The following is a 24,675-nucleotide window of genomic DNA, read 5'->3' as shown; positions in this document are numbered from 1 at the left end:
CTTTCCAGACGTCTGGCAGACCTCCCTCAGGCTTCACTGTGGTCCGGCATGCTCTTCCTCAGTCCCCTGGGGAAAGAGCTGATTCAATTACCTGGATTGAGGTCAGTGGCAATGGGCGAAGTGGAGATGCAGGTGGAACTGGTTCAGGCTGGGGGAATCACCCACTCGAGTCTTCACTCAAAGCCCCGGCCCAACCCCACCTCTCCTGGGAGGCTGCATCTCTGCCTGGTTACAGTTGTGACCTTGAATGCCAGTGTCCAGGCACCAAATGCACAGCTGTTCCACTCAGATAGGTGGGCTCTGCCAGTCTTTGTGTCCAAAGAGTTTAAGTTGGGGTTGTTTCTGGGTTGGAGGGATGAAGGCACCTGTTGTTGTCCTAAGGAGAGGAGGATGATGGAAATCACAAAGGGATGCAGGGAACTCACGAGTCCCATGAGGCTGGCAAGAGAGCCTTGAACGGTGCGTGGCACACAGAAGGTGCTCCAATAAATATTTGTTTAATCAATGGATGAATGTCTAGAAAGCTAATCCCTCTGTCCACTTCCCGCTTGGCTTCTGGAACCTCTGTATAGGTATTTGGCATCTGTTTCCAGCTCTTGTCTCGGGCTTCAGATAGCTTTGCTCAACATTTGGCAGGCTTGGAGTTCCCATTGTGGCACAGCCGAAATGAATCCGACTAGGACTCATGAGGTTGAGGGTTCGATCCCTGCCCTCAGTCAGTGGGTAAACACTCTGGCATTGCTGTGAGTTGTAGTGTAGGTTGCAGACACAGCTCGGATCCTGCGTTTCTGTGGCTGTGGTCGGAACTCCGATCTGACCCCTAGCCTGAGAACCTCCATTTGCTGTGGGTGCGGTCCTAAAAAGCAAAAATAATAATAATAATAATAATAATATAGCAGGCTTGCAAGTAAGGCTGGGCAGGTCCAAGCCCTCAGGTGGGCCGTTTTTCTTCCCGTAGACACCTCTCCATTCATAGGTCCAGTTTTTCCTTCCATGAATAAACCTGAGAGAGTTCCTGAGGGCCTGGTTCTCCCTTAGGACAAGCCTTTAGAGATGCTTTAGGCTATTTGCCACCAGTGCAACTCCTCATCCACCATCCCAGGGATACGAAAGGCACAGCCCACCCCAGAGGAGACTGGGGAGTCAGATGGTGATGGTGATGCTCTTCCACGAAGTATTGGGTAGGAGAGAAAAATCTACCCAGGAGTTCCCGTCATGGCTCAGTGGTTAACGAATCTGACTAGGAACCATGAGGTTGCGGGTTCCATCCCTGGCCTTGCTCAGTGGGTTAAGGATCCAGCGTTGCCATGAGCTGTGGTGTAGGTGGCAGATGCGGCTCGGATCCCACGTTGCTGTGGCTCTGGTGTAGGCCGGCGGCTACAGCTCCTATTAGACCCCTAGCCTGGGAACCTCCATATGCCGTGGGAGCAGCCCTAGAAAAGGCAAAAAGACAAAAAAAAAAAAAAATCTACCCAGACGTTACAGGGTATACAAAGCATTGTCTCTGTAGATTTCAGTTTGGGGTGACATCCAGGGGACCCAGTGTCAGGGAAACTATTGTTAAGCAACAGCAAAGAGCAGGAATTAGTGCTGGGTGGGAAAGGAGGTCTAATCAGAGCAGGTAGTGAGTCACCAGATGGGCTCAGAGTATTTGAGTTCCCTCATCTGGGAAAAGAAAAGCAAATGCCTCCCACCTCCTTCCAGTCATCAATCCACCGGCTGTCACCCTTGAGATTGAAGGCCCTTGTTCCTACCCCTCCTGAATGTCTATGCAAGGACTTCAAGGTGTTCAGCAAACAGGGGAGGGATCAACTGTCCCCACCCTGCATTGACCAACCAACAGCTCCCCACTCTTCCTTCTCCTGATGAATTAACAGAGGCAAGAACTCCAACATTGGCATCGTCACACATAAGGATGGTGGGGAGCAGAGGTGGACCTGCAGAGACAATAGAACCTTCCTTTTGGAGGAAGCTCCAAGAAATAGGACAGCAGCTATATTTCACTCAGATGGAGGTTCGATTCAGGCCCATTCTTTCACTTATTCATTCATTCTTTTTTTTTTTTTTTTTTTTTTTTGGTTTTTTTAGGGCCACACCATGGCATGTGGAGGTTCCCAGGCTAGGGGTCACATCAGAGCTGTAGCAGCTGGCCTACACCACAGCCACAGCAACACCAGATCCGAGCCACATCTGCAACCTACAGCACAGCTCACGGCAATGCCAGATCCTTAACCCACTGAGCAAGGCCAGGGGTCGAACCTGCGTCCTCCTGGATGCTAGTCAGATTCCTCTCTGCTGAGTCATGAAGGGAACTCCTATTCATTCATTCATTTTTTTTTTCAACAGATATTTATTAAGCACCCCAGTACAATACATAAGGTGTGATAGAAAGCTGAACAAAAGAGCCAGACTTCTGTCCATGGTGGGTTTACTGTATAATGGGAGAGACTGATGAAAAGCAGAAATTAGGAGTTCCCATCGTGGCACAGCAGAAACGAATCTGACTAGAAACCATGAGGTTGCAGGTTTGATCCCTGGCCTCGCCCAGTGGGTTAAGCATCCAGCATTGCCATGAGCTGTGGTGGGGTCACAGACTTGGCTCGGATCTGGCGTTGCTGTAGCTCTGGTCTAAGCTGGCGGCTGTAGCTCCGATTAGACCCCCTAGCCTGGGAACCTCCCTATGCCACAGGTGTGGCTCTAAAAAACCAAAAAGAAAAAAAGAAAAGAAAGAAAGAAAGAAAAAAGAAAAACAGGGAGTTCCTGTTGTGGCATAGTGGTTAAGGAATCCGACTAGGAACCATGAGGTTGCGGGTTCCATCCCTGGCCTTGGTCAGTGGGTTAAGGATCCGGTGTTGCCGTGAGCTGTGGTGTAGGTTGCAGACACGGCTCAGATCCCGCATTGCTGTGGCTCTGGCGTAGACCAGCGGCTACAGCTCCAGTTAGACCCCTAGCCTGGGAACCTCCATATGCCGTGGGAGCAGCCGTAGAAAAGGCAAAAAGACAAAAAAAAAAAAAAAAAAAAAAGAAAGAAAGAAAAAAGAAAAACAGAAATTACAATACTACATATACACCATGCTACAGGAGTCCAGATGGGGATGGGGGTCCCTGGGCCTGTGTTCAGTCAGGCCAGAGAAAGGCTATCTGAAATGGGGGCTAGACTTGACCCCTCGGAAGGCTAAGCCATGACAAAATCCGTGCCTTTAGCCTTTAGAGTTTGACACACTTCCCAGGGAAGCAGTCAGCAATCAGAAGCTCTCCAGCTCCCACTCAGGGCATGGTGATGGCTCTCAAGGGAAAGTCCCTGACTTTTCTTCTCAATATCTTTGAGAACACTACATGTAGTAGTGTTGCTGAAACTCAGCCTCTGCCTGCCATGGGCTGAAAAGAAATGCGGAGACAGAGGTTAGGGTGAAGGAGAAAAAGATAGCTTTATTGCTTTGCCAGGCAAAGGGGGCCACAGCAGACTAATGCTTTAAAGACTGTGCCCCCCTTGGGAGAGATTAGGAGGTGGTTTTACAGTTTGGGGAGTGGAAAATAAGGCCCCAGATAAGGATCCAAGCTAGAGGCGAGTTTGCATTGTTTCTCAAAGCTGGTGTTTAGTGGCCCCAGGACTGGATCTGGTGGTCCTCCTTGTTCCAGGAATGAAGAATGCTTCTTCCATCTGCTGGGGGTTTTAGTTCTATACAAAGGCTCAAAGATACTGTTACGTGTCCTACTTGAGGAGGAACCAGGACCCTGTCCCAAGGCTGCACTATTGTCTCTTGACAGCTCCCCCCTGGTCTCTGTATCCCCTCCCTTCCCTGATTAGCAACTGCCCTTTGGAACTCAGGGAAGGTATGGAGGCAAAGGCTTATTGCCTAAAAACAAGAAACAGAGGGAGTTCCCGTCGTGGCACAGCGGAAATGAATCCGACTAGGAACCATGAGGTTGCAAGTTTGATCCCTGACCTTGCTCAGTGGGTTAAGGATCTGGCGTTGCCATGAGCTGTGGTGTAGGTCTCAGACGAGGCTTGGATCCTGTGTTGCTGTGGCTCTGGTGTAGGCCAGTGGCTACAGCTCTGATTAGACCCCTAGCTTGGGAACCTCCATATGCTGCGGGAGCGGCCCTAGAAAAGGCAAATAAATTAATTAATTAAATTAAAATAAAATAAAAATAAAAACAAGAAACAGAGGGCACAGAAATGCTTGTGTGCTTAGGAGCCCCACAGGGCACTAGCTCAGTTACATTCGGTACCCACTGAATTTTGAATGAATTTTGAATAAATTAGTGAATGAATGGATGACCGGGAACAGGATATTACAATCCCTCCCCAACTCAGAGGGTCGGAGCTGGGCAGAGCTGACTGGAAACCTGCCCCCTCCCCCTCCAGATGTTCCTCGGCCAAGATCAAAAGCACCGTGTTTGGGCTCTTCCCCATACTCTCTTGGCTCCCCAAGTACAAGATCAAAGACTACATCATCCCCGACCTTCTGGGCGGCCTCAGCGGTGGAACCATCCAGGTGCCACAAGGTGAGAGGGTCCCCTCAGCCAGGCCTCTTCCCCTTTCAGCCCCTACCCTCCGTGACCTCCCTAACCCATCCCTGCCCGCCCCCCAGGCCCTCACTCTCTCTGTCCTCTGCAGGCATGGCATTCGCTCTGCTGGCCAACCTACCTGCAGTCAATGGCCTCTACTCCTCCTTCTTCCCCCTCCTGACCTACTTCTTCCTGGGGGGTATACACCAGATGGTGCCAGGTAAGGCTTCTCCCCTCTCGGCAGGCAGGTGACCGGGACTGCAAAGATGGGGGAGGGGGCAGAGGGAATTCTAGTGATTTCCTATCTGCATTTTCCTCTAGTTGGTGCTACTTGGTCCAGGGTGGGGGTGGGGGGCGCATGTGCTCGGGAGGAGGAGGGGAGGTGCGTCACGCTGAGTGTCAGTCCCATGTCATCTGTGACCTTGGCAAAGCCACTTAGCTTCTGTGAGCTCAGTTAGCTTTACCTGCTCAGTCTCCCTCCCTGGAGTGTGCGGGAGACTTGGCTGAACAAGATATGACATGTGCCATAAAGTACTTGACAGACATGAGAAATTCTCATCCACCTCCCAGGCTGGTCCCAGCAGGCCACTCCAGGGACATTTGGAGTTCTCCGATACAAAGTGAGGTGGGGGAAAAGGTCACGAGGCCTGTTTCTGACTCAGGCTCTGCTTACATTTCCAAGCCCATGTCCTCATGTGTCCAATAAAATAATGTTAACAATTGAGGGGCACTCTCTTGCGGAGCAGCGGATAAAGGGCCTGGCATTGTCACTGCTGCAGCTCAGGTCGCTGCTGTGGTGCAGGTTTGATCCCTGGCCTGGGGACTTCCACATGCCCTGGGTGCAGCCAAAAAAAAAAAAAAAAAAAAAATCAGAGTTCCCGTCGTGGCACAACAAAAACGATTTCAACTAGTATCCATGAGGATGCAGGTTCAATCCGTGGCCTCATTCAGTGGGTCAGCGATCCGGCATTGCTGTGAGCTTTGGTGTAGGTCACAGACACGGCTCGGATCTGGCGTTGCTGTGGCTGTGGTGTAGGCCTGCCTCTGTAGCTCCGACTCAACCCCTAGCCTGGGAACATCCATATACTGCAGGTGTGGCCCTGAAGAGTCAAATAAATCAAAATAACATTTGAGGTAAAAGCCCCTTGAAGAGTGTGGGTCACGGTTAGGTGTAAGTAATCGCTGTTATGCCAGGGAGGCTCCTTGGAGGCGTGGGGATCCATCCCAGCGGGGGTCGGGGAACATTCCCGGGGCCCCTTTCTGGTTTCCATGGGTATGGTCCAAACATCTGACTTTTGCTGGCCGGGTGGGGCACCACAGGTACCTTTGCCGTTATCAGCATCCTGGTGGGTAACATCTGTCTGCAGCTGGCACCAGAGTCAAAATTCCGGGTCTTCAACAATGCCACCAATGAGAGCTACGTGGACACGGCAGCCATGGAGGCCGAGAGGCTGCACGTGTCGGCGACACTAGCTTGCCTGACTGCCATCATCCAGGTGAGGGGAACGACCTCCATCTCTGCCAGGGCCACGTCAGGAAGCCACCTCTGCCCCTGCCCACCCTGCCCCTGCCTCTGAGTCCCAGTTTTTTGTTTTGGGGGGGTTTCTTTTTAGGGCTTCACCCCCGGCATAAAGAAGTTCCCAGGCTAGGGGTCAAATCGGAGTTGTAGCTCCTGGCCTACACCACAGCCACAGCATCGCCAGATCCGAGCTGTGTCTGCGACCTACACCACAGCTCACAGCAATCCCGGATCCTTAACCCACTGAGCAAGGCCAGGGATCAAACCTGTGTCTTCATGGATGCTAGTCAGATTTGTTTCCACCGAGCCACAACAGGAACTCCCCGAGTCCCAGTTTGGACATTTAAGTTGATTCAGGGCTCTACCTCCTCCCTCTTCTCCATTTTGAGCCCACAAAAGCCACTGAAAAGTCAGAGTATCTATCTTCTCACCTGCCTCCAGCAGGTGCGTTAGACCAGCATTTGCACCTAATGAAACTGTCCTGAGCTAAGGACTGTCTAAGGGACTCAGGGCTTCTCTCCACCACCCCTTCCAGTGCTCAGCTCTCTACCAGCACAGTCTGCCAGCTTCTCTGACATCCCTTATCCCCCCCACCCCAGACTCTTCTGCCCCAAGCCACAGCATCACCTGCTTGACATAAATTGCATTTCCACCACATGCAAAGGACTCCGCTAGGTTTTCTGAAGACAAACGCAACAGGACAGAATGCAAGAGTATGAAGCAACCCCAGAGGGCACTTTTCATGCATTGATTCATTCAGTTAATGTTTTTTGGTTGTTTCATTGTGCCGGGAACTGGGCTAGGCTCTGGGGACAAAAGATAAGTAAGAAAGAGGCTCAGTTCTCAAGGAGTTCACAGCCCAGCAGAGGAAGTAGCCATGTCAACAGATAAATGAGTAGGCAGTGAGATAAGCAGTATAATGGAGCTATGTACCAATTGCTGCGGGAACACCAAAGGGATAGTTGGGGAAGGCCTCCCTCAAAGAGAGGAGGTGGAGTTCCCATCATGGCTCAGTGGTTAACAAACCCTACTAGTATCCATGAGGACACGGGTTCAATCCATGGCCTTTCTCTGTGGGTTAAGGATCTGGCGTTGCCATGAGCTGTGGTGTAGGTGGCAGAGGCGGCTCAGATACCGTGTTGCTACTACGGCTGTGGCGTAGGCCAGCAGCTACAGCTCCAAGTAGACCCCTAGCCTGGGAACCTCTAATGTCGCAGGTGTGGCCCCAAAAAGCAAAAAAATAATAAATAATAAATAGTAAATAAATAAAAAGAGGAGGTGACATTTAACCGCAGTCAAAAAGGATGAGTAGGAGTTCCCGTCAGCGTGCAGCGGAAACAAATCTGACTAGGAACCATGAGGTTGTGGGTTCGATCCCTGGCCTTGCTCAGTGGGTTAAGGATCCACCGTTGCCATGAGCTGTGGTGTAGGTCGCAGACGCAGCTCCGATCTGGCATTGGTGTGGCTCTGGCGTAGGCCGGCAGCTGTAGCTCCAGTTAGACCCCTAGCCTGGGAACCTCCAAATGCCACCGGTACGGCCCTGAAATAGCAAAAGAAAAAAAAAGGACGAGTAGAAGTTGACCAGTAACCAAATGAACAGAGCACCGAAGGACAGTCCAGGCAGAGGGAAGAGCACCCAAATAACTGAGGCCTAAGAGAGCTGTGAACTGGCCAGGGACTGGCAAGACAAAGGGTATGGTGTGACCAGAAAGCAAGAGGCCTTTGGGGAAAGAGCCAGAAAAGAGGCCAGACAGGCAGGTAGGGCCAGACAGTGAAGTGTTAAGTCCATCCCCTAAACAGTGGCTTTGGGTCTGATTAGCACTCAGATGGGATCCCGCAGACGATGGAGAAATAGTGGGTGGGAGGTAGATCAGAATCAAAGCAGGGGTGTTCCCGCTGTGGCGTAACAGGATCAGCAGTGTCCTTGGGGCCACTGGGATGCAGGTTCAACCCCCGGCTCAACACAGTGGGTTAAGGATCCCGTGTTGCTGCGGCTGCGGGGTGGGTCGCAACTACAGCTCGGATCTGATCCTTGGCCCTGGAACTCCATGTGCCCCAGGGCAGCCAAAAAAAAGAAAAAAAAAAAAAAAAGAATCAAAGTAGGGACCTGTTGGGAGACTATGCAGAGGCTCAGGGAAGAGGGATAGGGCCTAGGCCATGGAGATGGGGGGTGTGCGGGTGGGGGGTACCTTAAGGGCATTTTGCCAAGAACAGAATGAACAGGGCTTGGTGATAGATTGGAGCTGGGGAGTGAGGGAGGTTGACTCCCCAGCTTTTTGATGGCCAGCTGGGTGGCTGGGGGTGTCAATTACTGAGAGAGGACATACCGGTGAGTACCAAGTTCTTCCGGCAGATGAGGAAGGTGGAACCAATGAGGAAAGTGGAACCAATCAGGTGAAGTGTCAGAGGCCTGTGTCCCGAGGGGCTAAAAGGTCTGCTGGCAGAAAGGGCAGGACAAGGTCACGATGGACTCATTTCCCTGGAGCTACTGCGGTCCCAGGGCTGCATGGAAGTCCGGGCCCTAGGTTTGGGTCAGGCAGGTGTGGGAACCGCTGACCCATCTTGGTCTCTCCCCACCACCCCTCTCCTCTCAGATGGGCCTGGGCTTCGTGCAGTTCGGCTTTGTGGCCATCTACCTCTCCGAGTCCTTCATCCGGGGTTTCATGACAGCCGCTGGCCTGCAGATCCTGATCTCCGTGCTCAAGTACATCTTCGGACTGACCGTCCCCTCCTACGCGGGCCCTGGGTCCATTGTCTTCGTGAGTCTTAGGAGCACATCCTGCGCATGGAGTGGGGTTTGCGCCGACACAGGAGTAGCGATTACTGTCTTAAGAAGTTGTGAGCTCCTCCTTATGGGATGTTCCCAAGCAAGGGCCCGGGGACCCATTGTTCAGAGAGGATTCCAAGAGGGTCCCACTTTGGAAGGGAGGGTCAAATACATGACCTTGAGGGCTCGCTGAGGTTAATCCCTACGGAAAAGAAGACATACACTCTTCATCACTTCCTTCATCCCAGTGCCTCAACCCCTCCCTGCCTGGGAAGTCTTTTTTTTTTTTTTTTTTGCCATTTCTCGGGCTGCTCCTGTGGCATATGGAGGTTCCCAGGCTAGGGGTCCAGTTGGAGCTGTAGCCGCCAGCCCACACCACAGCCACAGCAACGAGGGATCCAAGCCGCATCTGCAACCTACACCACAGCTCATGGCGATGCCGGATCCTTAACCCACTGAGCAAGGCCAGGGATCGAACCTGCAACCGCAGTCGGATTCGTTAACCACTGCACCACAATGGGAACTCTGGGAAGTCTCTTCTTATGCCTAATCTCCATCCCTCCTCCTTTAGTTTGAACTCTTTGTAGAGAAAGAGGATGGGAAGCATAAGCTCTAGACACGCCCTCTGGGAGAGGGTGGGAAGGTGGGATCCTGGGCAGGATCTGGATTCTGTGTTGGGGCACCTCTGAGAGGGCCGAAAGATACCGCTTCAGTGGGTTGGATGCTGGGTGGGGGTGGGAGGGGAAGAAGCGGTAGGAGCTCATGAGCATGATGCGCTCTCCCCCAGACCTTCATCGACATTTGCAAAAACCTCCCCCACACCAACATCGCCTCACTCATCTTCGCCATCATTAGCGGCATCGTCCTGGTGCTGGTGAAGGAGCTTAATGCCCGCTACATGCACAAGATCCGCTTCCCCATCCCTACAGAGATGATTGTGGTAAGGACCTTGCCCAGGGCTGGGGTGTTGGGGTCCAGGCTGGGAGGCCTGTGAAAAAAGGAATCCAGCTCCAGATAGAGCCAAGGGGGCCCTTTGACCTGCCCACTGTCAGCCCGTGGAACAGACTGAATCCACTTCATCCCCAGCATGTGGCTGCCATTCCTGCTCCTCAGCTTGTTTGCCCTCAAGGAGGCAGGGGAGTGGGCTTTGGGGTCCCCAGAGAAAAGGGAGGCTTGAGAGAAACCCCTGCCCTGGCCCCCACTTGGGGCCAATCCCCATTCTTCACGTCGGGGTTTGCAGGTGGTGGTGGCAACAGCTATCTCCGGGAGCTGCAAGATGCCCAAAAAGTATCACATGCAGATCGTGGGAGAGATCCAGCTTGGGTGAGTCCAGGTGGTGGGAAAGCCGGATCCCACTCCCACCGTACCCTCTACCTAGGCTTGGAGTCGGAGATGAGATGAATTCTATGAAAGTACATTGTAAATTCTAGGGCACTATTATGGTATATATTGTCATGGAGAAGAGCTATGAGTCTTCCCTGCCACACTCCCCCAAAAGTCACATTCAACAGATGCTATGAAAGCAAAGCCTCTCTGATGAGCCCTCCCCTGGTTTTTTTGCCTTGCTCTAATGCATTGACTCTTTTATCCATGTGGAAAGGAAGCTATTAGGATCAACCAAATTCATGAAGCCTCTCCTCTGGGTCCGGGATCACCCTGGGCCCTGGGAGGGGAGAGGGAGTGCTTATGCTTCAGAATTGGAGCGGGCGATGGGGAAAAGGCTTCAGAGCACTGGGGGCTGTGGATCAGAGGACCAGGGAGCTCAGAGAGTCCAGAATCTGGATGTGAACAAATGAGGCCCTACCATGTCCTGGCTCTGTGCCCTCAGACAAGTTATGTTCCCTAAGCCTCGGATTTGTGCTTTGTCGAGGGGAGTGGTGGTAGTGGCCCTGCAGAGGTTCTGAGGATTCCGACGGCAAGGGGTGATACGTGTAAGGCCCTGGCACAGAGTGGGGCCCCATTGGGGTTGACGAAGCCCAGATGGGGTCTCTGTGGGTGGCTGAAGGACGAGGTGCCCTCTCTCTCCTCACACCGTTGGGCCCTGCCTCCCTTCTGGCTCCTCGGCAGGTTCCCTACTCCCGTGTCGCCTGTGGTTTCGCAGTGGAAGGACATGATTGGCACAGCCTTCTCCCTGGCCATCGTGGGCTATGTCATCAACCTGGCCATGGGCCGGACCCTGGCCAACAAGCACGGCTATGATGTGGATCCTAACCAGGTAGTCCAGCCACCACAGCAGGACTGAGCAGGATGGGCTGGGGCCCCCAGAGGCCTGGCAAGAGGCACCGTGGGGCTCTCTGGGAGAGGGAGGAAGAAGGCTGCCTGCCAGTGGGGAGGGGGACGCAATTGCCAACAGGCTGACTTCAGTTTTATGGGGGTTAGATGGTTTTTTTGGTTTTTGGTTTTTTTGTCTTTTTGCCTTTTTCTTGAGCCACTCCCACAGCATATGGAGGTTCCCAGGTAAGGGGTCTAATCGGAGCTGTAGCCACCGGCCTACACCATAGCCACAGCAACCTGGGCTCCGAGCCACATCTGTGACCTACACCACAGATCACAGCAACGCCAGATCCTTAACCCACTGAGCAAAGCCAGGGATTGAACCCAAAACCTCATGGTTCCTGGTCGGATTCGTTAACCACTGCGCCGTGACGGGAACTCCGGGATTTCCCGGGCTTTATAGCAGTAGGATCACTCTCACGTTCAAGATCCAGCTTGCGGGGATGACGATGATGTCTGGTCTGTACCCTGTGCCCCACCCCCACCCCCAGCTTCCAATCTTGTCCCCGGTACCCACAGGAGATGATCGCCCTGGGCTGCAGCAACTTCTTCGGCTCCTTCTTTAAAATCCATGTCATTTGCTGTGCTCTCTCTGTCACTCTGGCTGTGGATGGAGCTGGAGGAAAATCGCAGGTGAGTGCTGGACCAGAGGTTTGAGAGGGGAGGGGATGAAAAGTAGTGGAAGAGTTGCTCTGGAAAAGCCAGGCTAGCTGCCTCTCCAGCCTTCCTCTCTCCTCTACTTGACCCAAGGCATCTACTGGCAAGAAATCAAGAACAAGAAGTTCCCACCTCTACCCTGTTTCCAACTCTTTCTCTGAACAGGTGTCAAGCCTGTGCGTGTCCCTGGTGGTGATGATCACGATGCTGGTCCTGGGGTCCTACCTCTACCCTCTCCCCAAGGTAAGAGCACAGCATGAGAGTAGAGGCCAGGGAGAGACTCCAGTAAGAGCAGGCCCTAAGAGCTGTGTGGCACTTTACAGATTACCAAGTGCCGTCCTTGTCACACTTTGTCCCAATCACAACCTGTAAGGTAGTCAATGCAGGTTTTCCTCTCCCCATTTTACAGGTGAGAGAAACTGAGGCTGAGAGCATCTAGGTGATCTGGCTGTGACGACAAGGCTCGCAAGGGCAGAGCTGGTCTCAAACTCCAGCCTTCAGACGTCAAAGTCCAGGCCCCAGTCAGTGTTGACGAGTGCCTGTGGGCACCCATAGGAGGGCTCTCGGCACGGGCCGTTTGGGGATGAGGGAAGAAGGGAAGGGCAAAGACAGGGCCACGATGGGCCCTGTGGCGCTATCATCTGCACTCTCCAGCCCTAAGATTGAGGGCAAAGATCTGGGGGTTCTATCAGCCAGAAAGTTCTAGAACTGCAACTCTGTCCTGCCAGGCTCCAGGGTGGTCAGGTGTTTGTAGGAAGGACAGGAAGAAGGGGACACTCAGGTGACAAGGAACAATGTTCTGCTTCCCCAGTCTGTGCTAGGAGCCCTGATTGCTGTCAACCTCAAGAACTCCCTCAAGCAACTTACCGACCCCTACTACCTGTGGAGGAAAAGCAAGCTGGACTGTGTAGGTATCTGTGGCCTCTCGGTACCCATCATGCCCCTGCCGCCTCCTCCAACCCCACAGCCCGTTCTGCTATCAACAATCCCTCTGGTCGGCTGCTCCCTATTTAGCATAGCTGAGGGCTAAGAGCTCAGGTCTTGGAGTGAGACATCTTATGTTCAAATCCTAACTCAACCATTCACTGACTCTATACCAATAGCAAGTCCCTTAACTTCTCTGAGTCTTGGCTTCCTCATCTGTGAAATGAGATAATACGAGCAAGGAACACATGGTCTAAACATGTACCTGTGTTCAATAAAACATAGCTGTTGTTATTTTTATGATTTATAGTTCCAAGGAAAGCAAAATGAAATCATTTTTTTAAAAAGTCATGGCTCGGCAGTAATGAACCCGACTAATATCCATGCGGACACAGGTTCGATCCCTGGTCTTGCTTAGTGGGTTATGGATCCAGCGTTGCCATGAGCTGTGGAGTAGGTCACAGATCCAGCTCGGATCCCAAGTTGCCATGGCTGTAGCTGTGGCGTAGGCCACTAGCCTCAGCTCTGATTCAACCCCTAGCCTAGGAACTTCCATATGCCATGGGTGTGGCCCTAAAAAAGACAAAAATAAAAAAATTTTAAAATCTGGAACATAAAGCCGGCAGCCAGCCAGGTTAGCAGACTTCTCTGGAGCTCTATTTCTTCATTTGTAATGAGAATGAGTCATGGCTGTGTCACATACTGATTCTGAGGATTAAGCGTGATCATACTAGGAAAGCACCCTGTAGCCATAAGCACTCAGCAAACATGACTTATTGTTTTGATTAATCACATCCCCAGTGTATCTTCCGCTGGGCAGCAGAAATGAGGCTGCAATGTATCATCCCCATTTAAGCCCCATCATAAGCTGGGAGAGAGGCTTTACTAACCTCTTTTCAAAATGATGAAACCAAGGCTCAGAGAAAGGTTAAGTAACTCATCAAAGGCCACAGAAGTAATAAGTGGTAGTCGGGACTGGAACTCCAAGTCTTAGTTAGACTCCAAACCTCTGGGCTGTTCCGTCTCACAGGAGAGGAGGCGCGCCTGCATGGTACGGGAAGGAAGTCCTTAAAGCCAAAGAAGTGAATGGTTCATTTGGGGTCCCACAGTGAATGAGTGATGAAGGCAGTAAGAAAAATAATGTTCCTTGGAGTCCCACAGTGGTCAACGAATCCGACTAGGAACCATGAGGTTGCGGGTTTGATCCCTGGCCCTGCTCAGTGGGTTAATGATGCGGTGTTGCCATGAGCTGTGGTGTAGGATCTGGCATTACTGTGGCTGTGGTGTAGGCCAGCGGCTACAGCTCCAATTCAACCCCTAGCCTGGGAAGTTCCATATGCCACGGGTGCGGCCCTAGAAAAGGCACACAAAAAAAAAAAAAAAGAAAGAAAGAAAGAAAAATAATGTCCCAATTCCCACCCCCAAAGATCTTACCACATCTCAGCAATCTCCCCACTGCAACAGTAGTCCCTGATATTCACATAGTGTTTGGGGTTTGCATCTGATCTTCACAATTCCCTACAGGAATGTGGGCAGATTTATTTCCTTTAGAGGAAGTTCCCACGTGGTGCAGAATCTGATGTTGTCACTGCAGTGGCTTGGGTTGCTACTGTGGTGTGGGTTCGATCCCTGGCCCAGGAACTTCCATATGCCGTGGCCAAAAAAAAAGGAAGAACTCGGGGGACTCTCAAGTATCATAGGAGACAACTATCAAAACTGCATCCAGGAGTTCCTGCTGTGGGGCAGGGAGTTAAGAATCCAACCGCAGGGAGTTCCCATTGTGGGGAAGCAGAAACAAATCCAACTAGCATCCATGAGGGTGTGGGTTTGATCCTTGGCCTCCTTCAGTGGGTTAAGGATCTGGCATTGCCATGAGCTGTGGTGTAGGTCGCAGATGTGGCTCAGGTCCTGCATTGCTATAGCTGTGGTGTAGGCTGCCAGCTGTAGCTCCGATTTGACCCCTAGCCTGGGAACTTCCATATGCCACAGGTGTGGCCCTAAAAAACTGCAAGGGCTCAGGTCACTGAGAGGGTACAGTTTCCATCCTCAGCCCAGCACAGCAAGTTGAAGGATCTGGCATTGCCACAGGTACAGTGTAGGATTCAAGCCCTGGCCCAGGAACTTCCATATGTCACGGTGTGGCCAAAAAAGAAAAAAAACTGCATCCAATCCTGCCCCCACCCAGGTCAGGAAGTGTAGATAAGCAGGTATTCATGTACTCAGTAAACTCAGATACTCAGTTTACTGTTGGGTGGAGGAAGGGGACTCACATTTATTGAGCACCCACTAAGCACCCATCACTAGGCTGGGACCTTATCTTCCTAACTCTCTGATGCTGTCATGAAGCTGATGTATTATCATTCCCCCTTTGTGGATTAACTAACTGAGGCTCACATTGCTAGTAAACAGGAGAATGAAACAGAACCCCTGCATATCTGACCCAGTTCTCACACTCCTGTCACTCCGCCACGCTGCCTCCCTGAGGGTGCCGGGATTGTCTGCTGACAACTAGCCATGATCAGGCAGTCACACTCAACCCAAGGGAACTGGGCAAGTGTAACCAAAGCATAAATAATGTAAAACGGTGCGGAAATGCTGTGAAAAGGGCAGGGCGGGCCTGGGGTTGTGCTAGCAGGGAGTGGCCTTAGCTGATCCAGGAAAATTCCCAATAGGGTAGTTTTCTCCCCAGGCTTGCTTGGTTTTCGGCCACCCCAGCAACATAGAGAGTTTCCGGGGCCAGGGATCAGAGCCGAGCCACAGCTGCAGCCCGATCCTTAACCCACTGTGCTGGGCTCCAGAGACACTGCCAATCCCCTTGTGCCACAGCGGGAACTCCTCCCAAGCCTGTTTTGACATCTCTCTCCTCACAGTGCATCTGGGTGGTGAGCTTCCTCTCCGCCTTCTTCCTGAGTCTGCCGTATGGTGTGGCGGTGGGAGTCGCCTTCTCCGTCCTGGTGGTGGTCTTCCAGACCCAGTTGTAAGTAACAGCCCCTCCCCCCAAGGCACAGCAGCGGATGCCCCTGGGCCCGTCTGCCAAGGGCTCCCCTGCCGAGGCCTGGCCCAGCCTGCTGTGCCTTCTGGAGGTGCTGCCAGGCCCGAGGAGAGCCCAGCCCAGCCAGGACTGTCATCACAGGCTGAGCTGACTTCCTGTATGCTAAATACCCAGGCTGTCATGGTCCTGAAGGGCTGGGGGCTCAGAAAAAGTAGAGGATGAGCAGGTGGGTGAGCTTAGTGTCCTTCCAAGGGTACTGCCAGACCTCAGACAGAATGGGTCCTCACCCCAGAGGAATACAAGGGCAGAGAATAGATATCTCCTTCCTATGAAAACACTTAGGATTTCCCACCGTGGCTCAGTGGTTAACGAATCTGACTAGGAACGATGAGGGGGCAGGTTCGGTCCCTGGCCTTGCTCAGTGGGTTAACGATCTGGCATTGCTGTGAGCTGTGGTGTAGGTTGCAGATGCAGCTCGAATCTGGCATTGCTGTGGCTCTGGCGTAGGCCAGTGGCTCCAGGTCCGATTCAACCCCTAGCCTAGGGACCTCCATATGCCCCGGGTGCGGCCCTAGAAAATACAAAAAAAAAAAAAAAAAAAAAAAAATCAAGTAGAGGAGTTCCCTTTGTGGCTCAGCAGTTGACGAACCTGACTAGGATCCATTAGGATGCAGGTTCAGTCCCTGCAGGTTCAGTCCCTGGCCTCGCTCAGTGGGTTAAGGATCCAGCATTGCTGTAAGCTGTGGTGTAGGTCACAGATGTGGCTCAGATCCCGAGTTGCTGTGGCTATGGCTGTGGTGTAGGCCCGTGGCTACAGCTCCACTTCAACCCTAGCCTGGGAACTTATATATGCCGTGGGTGCAGCCCTAAAAAGACCAAAAAAAAAAAAAAATCAAATAGAGCAGACCAGATGTTCAGGGCAAGGCAGGAAGGATGCCACATGTTAGGGAAGCCCTGTTTTCTCTTCTTGAGAATGCAGAACCACGTGGTAACTTCAGGGCCACTTACTCTGGTCGCTGTGTGTACCCGCACTCTTTCTCCCCAGTGAGCCCCAGTCTGGGAGCTAACTCTGGAGCTACCTGTCATCTCTCTAATTATAGCCCAGCCACAGGCCACCAGGCATGGGTCTTCAGTGCAGAAAGACAAACATAACAGGCCTAGAGTGAGGAAGGGAATTGCTCTGCCTCTGCCCAGTCCCCAGCCCCAGAATCCTTCCAGAAACATCCACTAAGAGCATTCTCTTCTGTTTTTCTTTTTCTTCTTCATCCAGTCGAAATGGCTATGCTTTGGCTCAAGTCATGGACACTGACATCTATGTGAATCCCAAGACCTATAATAGGGTGGGTAATCCAAGCTTATAATCTCTTCTTTTGTCCTATCCCCACCCCAAATAAGAAGTTTTTTAAAAAAGCAAAAAAGCCAATAATGATATTGCTATTACCTGAGCTGAGTGTCCCTGTCTCACAGGTCCAAGAAATCCAGGGGATTAAGATTGTCACTTACTGCTCCCCTCTCTATTTTGCCAACTCAGAGATCTTCAGGCAAAAGGTCATTGCCAAGGTAAGGCTCAGTCCTCGGGTGACCAGAGGGGCTGGACAGAGCACGCCAGATGATGCATTAAAGGGAGCTGGGAGTTGAGAACAGGCCACCTCCAAAGAGGGTGGAATCAAGACTACTCTGGGCTCTCTCCCTGCAGACAGGTGTGGACCCGCAGAAAGTACTGCTGGCCAAGCAGAAATACCTTAAGAAGCAGGAGAAGAGGAGAACGATGCCCACGCAACAGAGGAAGTCTCTATTTATGAAAACCAAGGTGAAGTGAGGCTAGAAAGAGCCCACGCCCTCTCCCTGGCCCTCTCTGGTCTTGCCACTCGGTGCCCCACCTCCCAGTACCCTTGAAGGCAAAGACATCAGGTCTCTGCAGCCATTGCCTGGTGGCCTTGCCTGGTGGGCATCTTCTCCTTGGGTGAGGAGCGGCCAGCTCCTGGGGTAATCACTGAACTCCCATGGCACCTCTTCATTTTCTGGCTAAGACATACCCATGGAACAACCCCAGATAGGGAGGAGCAATGAATTTTCAGGGTACCCAGCCAACCTAGCATTAGCAAGGTGGAGGTGGGCGTGGGAATCCCGGGGACAAGAAGGCAGACACAGATAAATGCGAAAATGACCTCAATTGTTCCCAAAAGGGCTTCCTCACAGAGCAGAAGGGGCTGAGGCTTCAGGGCCTCTCTTGGATGGTTCCTGCAAATTGCAATGGGTTGTGGGAGATCAGACATGCAGGCCCTGCCTAAAGAAGGGGTGTGGGGAGACACCAGGTCTGTGGGCTCTTCGTGGCTTGTATTCACGACCATCAGATTGAGTTACTCACCTCCACTTGCACGTTCCTTGCTGCTGTGATGGAGTTTGATGATTCCTGACTCTGCCCTCCCTCTCCCACCCTCCAGACTGTCTCCCTGCAGGAGCTGCAGCAGGACTTTGAGAATGCCTCCCCAACCGACCCCAACAACAACCAGACGCCTGCCAATGGCGCCAGCGTGTCCTACATCACCCTCAGCCCTGACAGCTCCACAGCTGTCCCTTGTGAGCCCCTGGCCTCCGCTGAGCCCAGGGACATGCTGGCCAGCGTCCCACCCTTTGTCACTTTCCACACCCTCATCCTGGACATGAGTGGCATCAGCTTTGTGGACCTGATGGGAATCAAAGCTCTGGCCAAGGTGAGGCCCTCGGGCAGAGGGATGCCAGCTCTTCTCCCCCACACGGTCCTCCCTGCTCTTCCACCAGCCCTCATTTCCACCAGCCGAGCCAGGAAGCTCAGCGAGGAGGCTAACAGCTCCTAGGATCCTTTTCCCCAGATGCCACTGCAGAGCAGGCCCAGGCAGTCCAAAACGATGAGTGCCTGGGAAGGAGTACCAGAGCCAGGCTCTGCTGGGTCACCTGTCCTAGCACCCAAGTTCCCTCTCGGGCTGCCAGGAACCCACCCCTGGGGAGAGTTCAACTGGGTCCTGATGCATGATCTGTTGCTCCTTCCTACATTCACCCAGACACTAGCATCCGCTGGTTCTGGCCAACCGAGGAAAGGAGAAGAAATAACATCAGTGCCCCACATCCTTACGCCAAACAGGCAGCTCACTGAACACCTTGAGTAAATGTATCCATCTGATGTCTTCTCAGCAGCCATTTCCAATGGCAAGGAGTCAGCAAACCTCAGAGCTGGGCCATAGAGAGGCAGCTCAGGGAAACCAGCCGGTCCAGAGGGCACACAGGCTGATGTTGTCATCATCAGCCAGGTGCACAGAGGCTCCATCCCCAGCTGTGGGCTCAGCTGGCTTCCCTAGCCTGGACCTGGGGTCCATTCAGGGAAAGCCCTGGCCTCTCCGGGCCTCAGTCTTCCTCTGCATGATCTGCCTGAAGCCACACATTCACGGGAGAGATGGAGTCTGGGACTCTCAGCTACAGAAAGAAAAGATCTGGCCCCATACGAAGGGGCCTCGGGGACTTTAAGTGGCTGCCTGGTTGGCAAAGCCCCATGTCCTCCCCGCTTTCCAGAGGAGCAATCCGCCAACACTCCAGGGAGAAGTGGTGTGCTTTGCTGCTATTTTTATCTTTGGCTGCCAGGGCTCTCAGGGCTGCTTATTTGTTTGGCTTCCCCTCTGAAGTGCATTTTGTGAATTACTTTTGAGATCCACTCAGAACATTCTTTTCCTTTTGTCTCCCTACCCCACCCCCCTCCCCACCCCCCAGCTGAGCTCCACTTACAGGAAGATTGGTGTGCAGGTCTTCTTGGTGAACATTCATGGTAAGAGAAGGCGGATGGTTAGGAGACCAGGAGGCTGGTGAGGGAGTAGGGTAGGAACAGGTGGGGGGGGATGCTGAATAGCCAGGGGGGTGGAAATGAGAACACCCAAACGTTCTCCCAAACTACTGCCTGCTTGTAAGAGCTTCAGGCACGAGTCAGAAGGGACCACAGCTAGAGTATATAAACATCCTAGGGGTCTCAAAAACAGAGTGGGGATTGTGGAGTTAAGGACAATGATGGCGCTCCCGTGGTGGCTCAGTGGTTAGCAAACTCGACTAGCATCCATGAAGACATGGGTTCGATCTCTGGCTTTGCTCAGTGGATTAAGGATCTGTCATGAGCTGCATGTAGGTGGCAGATGCAGCTTGGATCTGGAGTTGATGTGGCTATGGCTGTGGCATAGACCAGTGGCTTCAGCTCCGATTGGACCCCTAGCCTGGGAACCTCCATATGCCATGAGTGTGGCCCTAAAAAGACAAAAAATATCAAAAAAAAAGAAAGAAAGGGAGTTCCCGTCATGGCTCAGTGGTTAACGAATCCGACTAGGAACCATGAGCTTGCAGGTTCGATCCCTGGCCTTGCTTAGTGTGTTAAGGATCCAGCGTTGCCATGAGCTGTGGTGTAGGTTGCAGACGCGGCTCAGATCTGGCGTTGTTGTGGCTGTGGTGTAGGCTGGCGGCTACAGCTCTGATTCGCCCCCTAGCCTGGGAACCTCCATATGCCGTAGGAGCAGCCCTAGAAAAGGCAAAAAGACAAAAAGACAAAAAAAAAAAAAAGGACAGCTAGGGGAGTTCCCTGGTGGCTCAGTGGGTTAAGGATCCAGTGTTGTCACTGCTGTGGTATAGCTTCCATCCCTGGCCTGGGAATTTCCACATGTCACGGGTATGGCAACTAGGATTCTAATTTGCCCCACCAGTAACTTGCCACATATCTCCTTGGTCAGGTCACTTCATCTATCTAGGGATCAGTTGCCACCTTCATAAAATGAGGGGGTGGACCAGATGAATTTGGGTATCTTCTCTACAGTATAGTTAGATATACCATAACTATCTGGGGAAGATTCAGACACACAATTTTATAGGCACACAGCCTCCAAGGGGCACACATACACAGCCTCAAGGACATGCCAAGTGGCAGTGGACCTTCGCCTTGTTAGCATGTATACAGAGTGCAGGGATGTGGACACACAGCAGGTGCACACAGACACACAAGGGAATGGGAAGGGGCCCACACACACCCTGATTCCCTCTGAGGTCAGCGACTGCCAGCAGGCCTAGGCAGCTGCAGCTCCGCTCAGGGTGAGCGTCTGTACCGGCAGTGACCTGCTCTGTGTGTGCTCTGGAGTTAGAGCAGAGGCTCTCCCCCCCACCCCTCACTGGACACCACCCCCCAGATCGTTTAGCCTTTCCCTCTGGAATCACCGCAAACTACCAACTCCCTGAATCCAATTGCTTCCTTCTGCCCTGGGTTGAATGTTCAGCATCCTCGAGCTCGAGTTGCCCCCTGCTGTCCAGAACTGATACTGCAAAGCCTGCTCTCCCCTTCCCTCTCACCATCTTCCCCTGCCCCCAGCTCCAGTCCACAACGGGGTTACCTTTTGAAGGTGCTCTTTCCCTCTTTCCAGCCCAGGTGTACAATGACATTAGCCACGGAGGCGTCTTTGAAGATGGGTGTCTAGAGCGCGATCACGTCTTTCCCAGCATACACGATGCTGTCCTCTTTGCCCAGGCAAAGGCCCAGGAAGTGGCCCCAGGACATGCTTTCCGAGGGGTAAGATGTCTGTGCTTAGAGAACCCTGGGCCCCAGGGCACTGAAATAGCAGGACGGTTTGGGTTCCAACACCAATTCTGTCGTTTAACTTTTCTGGGAGTTCCCGTCAATCCTCAACTACGATCCATGAGGATGCGGGTTTGATCCCCGGCCTTGCTCAGTGGGTGAAGGATCCGGTGTTGCTATGAGCTGTGGTGTATGTCGCAGACACAGCTCAGATCCTGCCTTGCTGGGGCTGTGGCATAGGCTGGCAGCAGCACCTCTGATTGGACCTGGGAGCTTCCAAATGCCAAAGGTGCAGACCAAAAAAGCGAAAAGATAAATGTTTCTGAAGCTGTTTTCTTATCTGTGGAATGGCTACCCCAAGGTAATATTACCTAACTCACAGGATTTTTCTTTTATTTTGACTTTAGGATCATCTGATCATATTTTTTATGTCCCTTTCAAGAGTTTTGTATTATAAAATTCTTTACCAACATTAATTTCCAGATCACACAAACACCCAAAGCGTAGTAGGTTATGCCCAGAATTCTGGCACAGCCGACCCTCTCCTGCTCCTTCCCTCTTTCTAGAAGAAGCCTTGGAGAAGGGAGGGGAGTAAGCCTGCCCGTTTTAATTTAGCAGAGCTTAGAGATTTCAGACTGGTGATGGATGAAGAGTATGGCTCAGGGTTTTGTCTCAGCTTCTTGACATTTAATTTCCTAGCTCAGTAAGCGGTATGCAAATGAGCTACAAATAACACTGTCTACAAATAACACTCCAGAAAGCCCGGGAGGTAGAAAAATCCCATCCTGCTGGAGTCCTTGCCCAGGCCTCCCCAGCCAACCCCACCTCCAAGATTGCCCTCCCAGCTCATGCTGCCCTTGACCTCCCAAGACTCTGTGCTGTGCCCATGATAAAAAAATAAAATAACAAAAAACAATAACGAAAAAACAAAAAAACTCTTCTGCCCTCTGTGGGTCCTCAGAAAGTCTTTTCTGGCCCCAGGGCAACCACTTGCTCTTTGCTTTAAGAGACTGATAAAGGTGAAGCCATCTGTTCTAAGTGCTGAAAGCCTGCCCAAGGAAACACGGGGCCTGGCGCCAGCCCATGGCACACAGAGAGAAACTGTGTGAGAGCAAAGGCCTTTCTGGCCACATGCACCTCGTCGCCAGAGCAAAGAGGGAGATTCTGGAAGAATCCTCAGCATCCGTTATTGCACAAATAATGTCCAGTTACTACAGTGTAGATTTTTTTTTTTTTTTTTTTGCTTTTTAGGGCCACACTTGTGGCATATGGAGGCTCTCAGGCTAGGGGTCTAATTGGAGCTGTTGCCGCCAATCTACGCCAGAGCCACAGCAATGCCGGATCCTTAACCCACTGAGCAAGGCCGGGATTGAACCCCCATCCTCATAGATCTTAGTTGGGTTCGTTAACACCTGAGCCACGATGGGAACTCCGCTACGGTGTAGATATTCTTAAAAATTTATATTATACCCATTGTACATTTACATGTTACAGAATATATACACATATACGAATTACACACACACACACACACACACCCTTTTCAACAGTGCAGTGAAGGAGAACCAGCAAAGTGAGTTCGAGTACCCTCTTACAGATGAGGAAACAGACTTCCAGGGCGGGGAAACAGACCCCCAGGTCAGGCAGCTAGCCAGTCCTCCCCATAAGCTAGGTAACCCTCCCTGCCTCTGAGAGCCCCACTGCAGAGGCCGCCCCCGATGCACACCTGTCTGCTGTGAGGAAGAAGAGCACAGCTGGGCTGTATTTTGAGAGGCAAATGAGGGAGGCGAGGGAAGGGGCAAGAGGGTGAGTTGTGTCAGAACCTGTGGTCCCCCGGAGTTTCCGTCGTGGCCCAGTGGTTAGTGAATCCGACAAGGAACCATGAGGTTGCGGGTTCGATCCTTGGCCTTGCTCAGTGGGTTAAGGATCCGGCGTTGCCATGAGCTGTGGTGTAGGTTGAAGATGCGGCTCGGATCCCAAGTTGCTGTGGCTCTGGTGTAGGCTGGCGGCTACAGCTCCAGTTAGACCCCTGGCCTGAGAACCTCCATATGCTGTGGGAGCAGTCAACAAATGACAAAAAGACAGAAAAAAAAAAAAAAAAAAGAACATGTGGTCCCCCCTCTCCCTCTCCCCTGGAGCCTGCCCTTGGAGCCAGGCTGTCATTCAGGCACTGGCACTCATTCTGCTCCCCTTTCCTTCCTCCCCGCCCCCGTCCAGGCTCCAGTGGACCCTGAGCTCTCTTTGTACGATTCAGAGGAGGACGGCCCCAGCTACTGGGACTTGGAGCAGGTAAGCTGAGCTGATGGAGGAAGAGCCTCTCAAACCCACAGTGTTGGCTGGACTCCTCCACCTCCAAGCCAGAGCAGTCACCTTGAAGGCAACAACGTTTCTTTCTCATCTTTCTTTTAATAGCAGATCTTAATTCTTCTCACTCCCGGAAAGGCATCCTGGGGGAGGGGAGAGTCACTGGACCAAGTCCTGGAGAACTCATATCTATTCTTAACTCTCCAACGCACAGGCCACGGGATTTGGGGCAAGCCAAGTAACACCACACGGCCCCAGGGTTTATCTTGTAAAAAATAAGGGAAATGGGGGAAATACCTGTCCCATCTCCTAACAAGATGAGTGGGAGAGTCCTTTGGTGTTTTTTTTTTTTTTTCATTAATTCAGTTGGTATTTATGGAGTGCCCACAACTTGCCACACACTATTCAAGGGTAGGCACACAGCAGTGAACAAAACAAAGACCCCTGCCCTTGGAAAACTTCTATTCTGGTAGGATCCGATGGATTCAAGGGATACAAATATGACTGTATGTGGAAGGAATTTAAGAGTTAAGAGCTATGGGAGTTCCCGTCGTGGTGCAGAGGAAACAGATCCGACTAGGAACCATGAAGTTGCAGGTTCAATCCTTGGCCTCGCTCAGTGGGCTAAGGATCCGGCATTGCCATGAGCTATGGTATAGGTCGCGGACGCAGCTCAGAACTGTGGTTGCTGTGGCGGTGGTGTAGGCCAGCAGCTGTAGCTCTGATTGGACCCCTAGCCTGGGAACCTCCATATGCCATGGGTGCAGCCCTAGAAAAAGGAAAAAAATGGGGGCGGGGGGAAGCACTATGGAGATGTGAAGTGTTACTTCTCATAGAGCCTGCAGTCCTGGCATGAAGAGGATTCCCAGCCCCATGCCCTGAATCAAAAGAAACCAGATGACTAGGTTTAGAGGAATCTAGCTTTGCATCTAACAGATATAACATCTCACTTTGTTACCTCTTCCCCTTCTGTTTGCCCCATGGTCCTCTGAACACCTCTCTGGGAGGGCTGATGGCATGTGGGGGGTGTTATGAAATAGGGCCGGGACAACGAAGATTTGGCAGACTGATTTCTGGGCCTCCAGGGAATCTCCAGCACATTCCCCAAACCTGGAGAGAACCAAAACAGCTTATCAGAGCAAGAAAGGACTTCA

At 52.1% G+C, this 24,675-nt stretch overlaps 1 protein-coding gene across 5 annotated transcripts in view; it reads left to right on the top strand.

Annotated features, from left to right (window-relative positions):
- The window catches only part of SLC26A9 (solute carrier family 26 member 9), a 35,776-nt gene that overhangs the window by 8,312 nt on the left and 2,789 nt on the right, over window positions 1–24,675 (top strand). For 4 of the 5 annotated variants that reach the window (XM_084978400.1, XM_021063285.2, XM_084978399.1 and 1 more), the window contains 18 exons: window positions 4,370–4,509; window positions 4,622–4,732; window positions 5,833–6,008; window positions 8,626–8,790; window positions 9,586–9,738; window positions 10,039–10,121; window positions 10,866–11,013; window positions 11,592–11,705; window positions 11,895–11,972; window positions 12,541–12,636; window positions 15,524–15,630; window positions 16,916–16,985; window positions 17,113–17,205; window positions 17,342–17,455; window positions 18,090–18,359; window positions 19,387–19,441; window positions 21,066–21,211; window positions 23,435–23,506. In XM_084978400.1, coding sequence (XP_084834526.1) covers window positions 4,370–4,509; window positions 4,622–4,732; window positions 5,833–6,008; window positions 8,626–8,790; window positions 9,586–9,738; window positions 10,039–10,121; window positions 10,866–11,013; window positions 11,592–11,705; window positions 11,895–11,972; window positions 12,541–12,636; window positions 15,524–15,630; window positions 16,916–16,985; window positions 17,113–17,205; window positions 17,342–17,455; window positions 18,090–18,359; window positions 19,387–19,441; window positions 21,066–21,211; window positions 23,435–23,506 — 2,191 coding nt within the window. The remainder of the gene's footprint in view (window positions 1–4,369; window positions 4,510–4,621; window positions 4,733–5,832; window positions 6,009–8,625; window positions 8,791–9,585; window positions 9,739–10,038; window positions 10,122–10,865; window positions 11,014–11,591; window positions 11,706–11,894; window positions 11,973–12,540; window positions 12,637–15,523; window positions 15,631–16,915; window positions 16,986–17,112; window positions 17,206–17,341; window positions 17,456–18,089; window positions 18,360–19,386; window positions 19,442–21,065; window positions 21,212–23,434; window positions 23,507–24,675) is intronic. The other variant, XM_084978401.1, reaches the window with a different exon arrangement.

This window comes from Sus scrofa, chromosome 9 (genome assembly GCF_054392235.1).
Source record: "Sus scrofa isolate SSC_HxYL_T2T_F1_AM1 chromosome 9, Sscrofa_HxYL_maternal_Yorkshire_Landrace_v2.0, whole genome shotgun sequence".
In the NCBI taxonomy this organism is placed as follows: Eukaryota; Metazoa; Chordata; class Mammalia; order Artiodactyla; family Suidae; genus Sus; species Sus scrofa.
The sequence above is the reverse complement of the archived record's forward strand: the minus strand, read 5'-3'. Positions and strand labels throughout refer to the sequence as shown.